The sequence below is a fragment of the Typopeltis vanoorti genome, chromosome 5, assembly GCF_054136105.1.
Source record: "Typopeltis vanoorti isolate ZY-2024b chromosome 5, IOZ_Tvanoo_1.0, whole genome shotgun sequence".
Taxonomy (NCBI): Eukaryota; Metazoa; Arthropoda; class Arachnida; order Uropygi; family Thelyphonidae; genus Typopeltis; species Typopeltis vanoorti.
In genome coordinates, this window is record NC_143553.1 from 56,497,178 (window position 1) to 56,506,181 (window position 9,004).

General features: G+C 34.8%; 1 protein-coding gene across 1 annotated transcript; it reads right to left on the reverse strand.

Moving 5' to 3' along the window:
* Positions 1-1,912: 1,912 nt before the first annotated feature.
* Positions 1,913-8,620, reverse strand: LOC150106432 (hemocyanin D chain-like). Its single transcript, XM_090393136.1, has 9 exons — positions 8,359-8,620; positions 6,460-6,680; positions 5,807-6,012; positions 4,533-4,929; positions 4,184-4,312; positions 3,650-3,778; positions 3,308-3,494; positions 2,836-3,059; positions 1,913-2,242 (listed from the first exon to the last, which is right to left on the reverse strand). Exons 1-9 carry the CDS (start codon positions 8,552-8,554, stop codon positions 2,048-2,050), a joined length of 1,884 nt encoding a protein of 627 aa, XP_090249262.1. The 5' UTR covers positions 8,555-8,620; the 3' UTR covers positions 1,913-2,047.
* Between the last annotated feature and the right edge of the window lie 384 nt (positions 8,621-9,004).

The following is a 9,004-nucleotide window of genomic DNA, read 5'->3' on the forward strand; positions in this document are numbered from 1 at the left end:
TATGAGACGTCAAGACGCTTAAAGTTACTGACCGATTGATGTTTGCGTTTGTGTATCGTTCTGTATGCAGTTGTTTATTGCCGTCTCGGAAAGCCATCGATACGTGTACACGTTATAACAGAGGAGAAGTCAGTTCTGCTTTGGCGCCAATGTCATAATGCTGCTCATAGATCAAAATGTCCAATACAGTCCTTAATTTGAACTGCTTGCCAGAAGAAAAGTTAGCAACTGCGTTTGTCGTGCACCTTATCGACCATTCTGTGCAATGGATGTTGGGAAAAGGGGGATTGATCGGGTGGTCTATAATTCTAATAAAGGTTATTGAACAGTTCATATTTAGTGTGGTGCCTTATCATGAGTTTCCACCTGATCTGGCCAGATTAAATCAAAACATAATGAAAGACATATGTACGTTAAAATTAAAATAATTAAATAATATAATCAAGACACGTGTATTAACCAGTTAATCGAAAATTTCAAATTTGGTTATTGGATTTATTATAACATTATTTATAAATATGTATATATTGGAGCATTCTTTATATATGCATGTATATCGTGGAGAGTTTAGTGAAGAGTTTTAGGTGTTGCAGTCAATTAAAACCTGAATAGGAAAGCAAGAGAGAGAGAGAGAGAGAGAGATGTTAAAAACATGATGGGATATTCAACATTTTCTTTATTCTGTGCAGATATGCCATTCTCTTAAGTGAATCTAATACCACTTCCATGATCTGCTGACTTTATGGTCCTTGATGTTGCCCTTCTGTTAACATGGTCCACGGAAGTGGTGTCTTCTGCTTGTTCTGTACTACGACTACACATTTTAAGGTTGGACTCACGCGTGACCTCAAAGTAGTGTCAAAAGTAATATCATCATTTTACTTTACGATTATTCGTTTAACACTTTCACTTCTGATGTAACTAATTATCATCGTATGAGTTATTATTAGATGATTTTTTTAGAATTGAAATAGAAGGTTGCGGAAAGTGTAATTTTCATTGCTAAAAGCGTTGATTTTTTTTCTTTCTTTTGTAAGTCAGAAATATTTAAAAATTATATTAACGAAAATAAAAAATAATAATGCCATCAATGACATAACCATATGAATGAAGATAAGAAAATAGAAAAATAATTTGACGATATTAGTATTTACGAAGGCATAACTTAAAAAATGAAAACCAATCTAAGATAGTATGCAATACGGTTACTTGAACAGAATGGAAGATGACAGATTAGTAACATGGATTAGTATGCAAAAATAATCAGGAAAAGGACTAGTATAATGACCAGGATTAAGGTAGATTGATGAACTTAGGAGTACCTTAGAAGCGAGAGAAAGGAGCTGATTGTATTAGACTCTAATCCATAATAAACCACAGAAACATTGATATGATAGTTGTGACATCTGTCACATACCTAATACATCACTGAATGACCGATCCTAGGAAGTGATAATGCTCTATTAAGTCCATGTTGAAGAGTATGTTTCTAAAGTAAAATATTTTATGTATTGTTAATGTTTATTGTATTTGTCATATCGACGTATGTGTGTGTGTGTGTGTGTGTGTGTGCGTGTGTGTCTGCATGTTCACATAAATGAAAATTCTGTAATCTTTCTCTGTAATAAGGTTTTCATTTTTTTGAGTATAATATTAAATATTATATTGACAAAAATTAATTATAAAAATTATTAAAATATTTTTAAAAATTGTTAAAATATTAAATATTAAAATATTTTTTAAAATTATATGATTAAAGTTTAATAGTAGGAAATTCATGATATGAAATATCAATGCGCTATTTAATTTTTCCTTAGATTTCTTAGATTTTTTTCTTGAATCTTGATAGATCAAAAATATACGGATGGATTATTAAAGTGGTTATATTTTAGAACGAATAACACAACAACAATTTCTGATTTCTGAATTAATACTGTATTTTGTGGCTAATTTTTTACAGGATCATCCGAATTAAAACACAAAGATCAGCTGTTAGTTACAGTTTGAGACAAACTAACAAAACAGTCAAGTCAAAGTTAACTCTTATTTAGTGGTGTTCGTCAAACTGAATCCTGATATCAGTGAAGGACATATTATGAGTCTTGAACTGAGTTGGGAATCGCTCTTCGATGGAGCGGTCGAAGGGGAAGCCCATAGCATGCTTATCGGGATACTTGTCATCTTTAACACCGCAGTAGCTTACGGCATCGCTACACAAAGAATGTTTGGAAGCACCACCGACCTGCATAGAAAAAAAAAAGGAAAAAAACAAAAAAGGTTAGATTTGTTATCTTTCAAGAACTTTAATGATAAGATTTTAATAACACGACATCGTAGCTTTTATAATTAGTACTGTCCACAGTTTTATTTTGTTATTTAATATACCATTTACAGATATTTGGATGTCTACGACGCCTTTTTAGGTTTTCAGTTATAATTCATATTTGGGATGTTGTGTTATTACGTATTAAGGACTGACTCCAGAGAACTCTTTATGTTAACGAAAAGTATCGGTTGTAATTAAGATTTTAAACTCGGTTAAACACATAAAAGAACATGCTATTGGTAAATGTGAGTCATGTGACTAAAATGTAATACGCATGCTCAACTTCATGACACGTTTTGACGTATAAATAATAGATGACACCTTTTTTAAGACCTACTGCTTTAATCAAAAGCAAAGCTATTTTCATTTATATTACTTTTACGTTTAGCTGCTTCCCAACCACCAAATTTAGTTAATATTTTCGCATCATGCTTGCTTTATGTTTAACGGATCTAATCAATCGCTGGAGATAAAACAATTTACTTAATTAACAGTATTACCGAACTTACATTATCATGTTCAAAGTCAGTCAGCATAACGAAGAGTTGGAACACCATGCCACGAGAAGTACCACGAGGAACTAACATGTGATTAGGCCATCCACAACTGCAGAATTCGCTGTTATCTTCAGATACACCGACACCAGCTTCCAGTTCGTCAAAGGTAGGTACGTGTGTGATGGTTACACTGGAATCAGTAGAGGAACGAACAATGGTGTTCTTGCCGGGATGGACTGGGGAAAGATTAAAGGTGAGAAATCAAAATTCACCACTTTGTCACCTAAATCATTTATTAATCAGTATCTGCTTTAGAAGATACAAGAATAAGCGATTTTTATTGTTAATGTTGTAACTAAAATAACCAATGAATGCTGAAAACACGGCTACCGTTTGCTGAACTATAGTAATCGTCAGAGAATGTCGTTATAGAAATAACTGAAATTCTAATATAGCGTTTAATTGAAACTTAAAAAATACTTACGTTCAGCGTGGAACTTATCCATTTCAATATACAGACGGCGTTGCTCGTCGAGGATTATACGATTGCCCAATTCATCATATTTAGGTGCCAAGAAGATTCTTACAGTAGCTTGCTTGGTTTCGCCAGTCTTGTTCTCCACAGCAATTGAATATTTGAATTCATCGTGGTCCAAATGTTGGTATTTCACCTAACGCAAAGAGAAGTTTCGGTGATCACTTTTTAATGCAACACATTTAGCAACTGGGAATATCAAGCTTCACATCAGATTGTATAAAGGTGTACTACGGGTTTATTATCTGTATAGTTCAAAAATAGATATTTTTTATTAGGAAAATTTCTTACCTTTACGGAGCCTTTCAGAGGAATACCATGATCCAGTTCCAGTTCATCTTCCTTCATGGTGGTATGAATGACGTTAGCGACCTTGGATTTTACTGTGGTATTAACAATATAGATGCCAGGGAAGTCCAGCTACATAAGGATGAAAAAAATACATAAATAATTGTTATCGATTGCATTTTTTTATCTAAATGACTGTCTGATTAAGAATATATCGTATAATATAATATGGTATAACAATTGCTATGCTTGTATGGCTTATAAATAATTATCAAATAAATAAATGAAAATATAATTTTATAAATGAACACACACACACACACACACACACACACACACACAACCTCATCCAGAATGAGGGAAGGGAGGAATTAACATTTATAAAGAAAAACTAAATTAACATAGAGAAAGAGAAAAGCAAGTTAATCTGCCTTATTTTGTTTGATATTGTTCTTAATATTATTTTACTGTAATAACGTAAGTTCTGTTTGTAATTGAAAAGGAATAATTACTAATCGTACGAAGTTTGATACTCACTTCATCGTGAGTATAAGAATGGAGTCTGTGCTTGTAATCTTGGAAGATGTTGTCCATGAAACGATGGAAACGATAGAAGATGGGATCTCTGAGAGAAGTAGCAGTGTCATCCATTACACCTGGTGCTTCCTGAATTAGAGAAGATAACGGTAATCAGATTCATATCGTACTATCTACGTGGGAGCATTCGAAGTATTCATTAATAAGACAAAAATGAATGGATCTTTTGTTTTTAATTAAAATCGAAAGCGCATAAACTCGTACGTGAATGGCAAAACTATTATGTTCAGTAATTTTTCTGATTCGTTTAATATAAATGGCTGTGATTATGTATACAGACTTATCTTACCATGAATCTACCATCAGGATCATGAATTTTGGCAATTACAACGTGACCCCAGTTGTGTAGAGTTCCGTAATACCCCTTGTTCTTGGAATCAGCGCTGGATTCGATCAGTGCTCCGAGAATATCAATGCCATGTTCTTCATCCAGCTTGATTTCCTTGCCATTGTGGTCGATCACGTGGCCAGTGTGGATAGCATCTAGAATTCGTTCTCTCCAGCGAACAAGATCGAAAACATCTACATCACCTACATCGTGCATATGCATGCCTTCCGAGCGGGTTCCGTAAGGTGCCCCACTAATCAGAGAGATCAGATGGGGTGCGTATCCTTCGAGTTCTTCTTCGAAGTTTTGGAACGGAGCCATTCTCTGCAGACCAGTGCACAGCCTCTCGCAGTCGTACCTAGAAAGAGCAGAGGATTATAATTAATGCTTCCCGTCTGTTTTAACACCTAATCGTATGTAATTAATATCTAATTTCACTTATCATCTGTATTATAATAATTCAGATGTTAATTCATTTATAGATAACTTTTCGAAGTTGTCTGGAAATAGCATACTTTTGGAGATTTTTTTCCCTGCAAACTATGTTGAATTAACATATATAAAATTTTAATTCCAGAATAAAAATATATAAAGCATTTTATAATATTAATAATCATATGATGATGATACACGGCCGTGAGTCCCCTTTACGGGGAGGTACGGCACCATTCAGTCTCCCCCTCCCCCCAATTTTATCCGGGCTTCAGAACCGGCATAGTTGACGAATCAGACCTATGGCTCTGGGTCAGTATTCCTGACTGTAATCCGTGTGTGTTCACGGGGACAGTTTGCCTGCTTGCGGGATGAAAAACCCCAGATAAATTGGTGGAGAAAACCCTGCTGTCCACGCCCAAGACCGGCTAACTTGGCTATGGCCGAGGAAGATCCTTAAGCTCCTCACGTCGTTGACGGGAATCGAACTTAGGACACTCCTTCTCCAGGCATATGGTTGCGAAGCGCATAGCCACTAGGCTAACCGCGCGGACTTTATAATATTAATTTTATATAATAGAATTCCCTCTCTTCTAAACTCTAGTTTGGTTGTATAAATACTTTTACAGACTTTTATAAACTTATGCTGTTTCTCCATAAAATTATCCAAGCTTGTAAAAAGTGACTTAGTTCTATTAGAGCGTGATTTCATGTATTTAATAATTACAATTTCAACATTTAGAAATAATGTTTCTAAATCTTGCAACTCCTGAAAATCTTGCCAATTAGCAAAACTTTCTTACCTGGCACACATCTGCTGGTGCATGTAATAGAAGAGTTCACCCTTCCTATCCTTTGTTTTTCCGAAGAAATCTGATCGCCAGGTGGCAGGGTAAACCAAATGCCAGTGCCAATGGTGAGCGTTCACTTCGATATCTTCTCGGAAGTAAGTCAACTTGTATTCTTGATCCCTGATGTTTCCAGTATGTTCCCGTTCGACATTGATAGTCTGAAAGTAACAGAATGGTTAATTCTGTTATTATAATGGTTAATGCTTCATCAAATCTTACAGCCAAATATTCCGACTATTTTCGAAAATAATGAATAGAGACATAATAATGGATGATTACGTTAAATATATTCTAGAATTATTAGAAAGTATTTTCTATTTATTTATAATTGGTAACGATGAAGCTATAAGGAATTATTGAATGGACTGAAATTATAATAGAACAATAATAGTGCTATAGAATAATGCCAGAATATTATTCCTTATCAACGCCTCCTTAGTCGAAGAGATGGACAGGAAATCATAATGTATTGAAAGAGATTATTAACGACACGTAAATTTAACAAGAAGAAAAATCGGGTGCTTTCCTACTCATATTTTAAATGATCTCTTTGTTTGCTAACATTGAGAATAAAATTCCGTAGAGTTGGAATTGTAAAAACTTACTCCGTCTTGGGTTCTTTTGTGGTCAGCTTTTATGGCTCTGTTGATAGTTTCAGCTGGAATGAACCTATCTGGGAAGATTTCCTGGATGGGAGGAACTCTGACTCCCTTGCAGTCATCTCGGTGAAGAACAGCCACGGACACAGCAAAAGCAAATAAGCCTTCATTCACGATGTCATGAGCCTGTTTACACAGATGAATGAAATCGCTGAAATCCTTGGCCTCTGCGAAATAAAAAAAAAAAGGAAAACGTTTGGATCCATCATCAATGTTAGTTGACAAAAGTATTTCTTTTAAAAATACAAATCTAAAGATGTTTTCAGTTTACGACGCACTTAATCCGAAAATGTGCAGGTGCTGAAACTGCTCTTAAACAGTTTTTGTTTCTGAATATGTTATGCATGATTCTCCCCTAATAAATAACTATTGCTGTAGCTTTATTCGTTCAGATTTTCTAATGACAGCTTAAATAGTTATTTATTGTAGAAATAACTCTTAAAGTTATTTAATGTTGACTTGAATGAGTCGACAGTTGTCTAAACAAGAGAGATCTGGGCTAATCTTTGAATTCATATTCTACGGGTCTGCAGTGACTAATAAATTATTGATTGCATAATTTTGCAATGACCTTTTGCAACTATACTAGAAGTTGTTTTAATGGACAAGGACATTGAGGATAACAGAGCTTACTAAATATCTTAGCTTTATGCCTGCAATATATGTATGTAGGTTATCCGGGCCATTTGATTTTCCGTTTGGTTTCAGACATGCCGCACTGTGCTACAGTTTTACTTGCAATGCCATATATCACTTTTATGTTGAATATTAGCGTAGAGGACTGACATTTTTGTCAATTTGGAACCGAAGAAGAGTGTTGTTTACTGATAGGGACATAAAAGATGGGTAATTTAAAACAAGGAAGCGTTTTCAATAAAGTTAATGTAAATCACTGCTTATCATTGTAAATGATAATAACGAAATATGTATCTAGCTAAACATAATTAGTGTTATCTTGTATTTATTCAGAAAATATACTAACAACTAACAAGGATGAAAAAACAAAAGAAGGTAGTAACATGCAATGTATTAAATATGTCAAGTCAGTTATATATTTAAGTATGGTAACTTCAGGTTGTGCGGATTTGCCACATCAGATAAACAACATTTTACATTATCATCCTTTTCTTTTTTTTTTTTTTTTGCCTACCATGAACGAAAATCAGATCACGTAAATTATCGAAACTACAGACAAAATACAATTCATGCTGAAAAGTTATAATTGCTTCTGACTTGTTCACATGAAAAGTTTTGGCTTGTTTTGTTATATTATAGCATATTACTTTCTGTTAAAGTTAAAATTATGTTTAATTATAGTGCAATGACTACAGCAATAGTATGTATCGTAGACACCTGAATATATAAATTAAAAATGTCTAAATTTGTACCGAAGAAGGCGCCAACAATCAAATATGCAACCGAATATCCATCTATCTGTCATCATATTACACATCCTTTTTTATTATTGTTTTGACCAAATTTAGTTATACACATTTTAGTGTAAGTGATATCTTTCTGTGAAATACTGGGCTGTGTATTTCGAAGACACATTTGTTCTTGTGTGACAACCATATTGGACTGTATAGTACGAGAGTTATAGATATACACATATTGATTTAGAGGCTTTCCCTCTGCAAGTACGGACCAACGCAGTTAGAATTAGTGATAGTACTTTGGGTCTGAAAAAATCGGGTTCGGTTCCTATTTACGGCTCGAGAAACATTGATCAGAGCTTTTCAAATGCAAATGAATTAGTCTCATAACGGAGGTGGAGAATTAGGCTTAACAAGAGAATTAGAAATTAGGCTTAAGTGCGAAACCGAACCTGGATTTTTGAAAACTTACCCCAAAGGTGTTCGTATAATTCCTGGGCTTCGTGGAGATGATCTTCATGAAAGCAGGAGAAGAGATGGCCACGTTCCAAGATACCAACATCCTTTAGACGGGGATCGCGTTCCGCTTCAGGCAGTCGGGTATGGCTTAATGCCGTGAGGTTTTTGAAAAGTTCTAAAATTTGCTTCTGCTTGTCCTTCACGGTCATGGCTGGTATTAGGCCTAACTGTCCGGCTGCAGAGGGAGCAACGACTTAATCTGCGGAATGGTCCGTGCATCCTGTGGTCCCGTCTCACTTTATATATCACCACTGTACGGGTGAGGATGCTATTCGAAGAACTGTTTGCACACCGAGTAGGTTGTTTGTAGTTTCTTTCCCAGAATGCTTTTGCTTAGTCGCCATTTTAAAATAATGTTTAGTATATCGATAATCTAAAAACTGCAGAATGAAGCTATTTTTTGACAGACATCCGCCTCGCCTACTTCCGGAAGCGATATTCTTGGGGTGATATCCGTCCATACGATAACACTGTTACATCCTTGTAGCGGCATAACGACAGGATAACTTTTTAAATAGCAATTCACTGATCATATCGATATTAGGCTTAATGTAATTATGTTCCCTAATTAGAGAGGTGTATTGGTATTAATAAAATGC

What these genes read in the sequence shown, in the direction of transcription:
- LOC150106432 (XM_090393136.1), bottom strand. Translation starts at nt 8,554, where the DNA reads ATGACCGTGAAGGACAAGCAGAAGCAAATTTTAGAACTTTTCAAAAAC. An exon ending in ACAAAAGAACCCAAGACGGA is followed by an intron (nt 6,013 to 6,459) that starts GTAAGTTTTTAC and finishes TGTTACTTTCAG; the next exon opens with ACTATCAATGTCGAACGGGA. An exon ending in ATTCTTATACTCACGATGAA is followed by an intron (nt 3,779 to 4,183) that starts GTGAGTATCAAA and finishes ATCCTTATGTAG; the next exon opens with CTGGACTTCCCTGGCATCTA.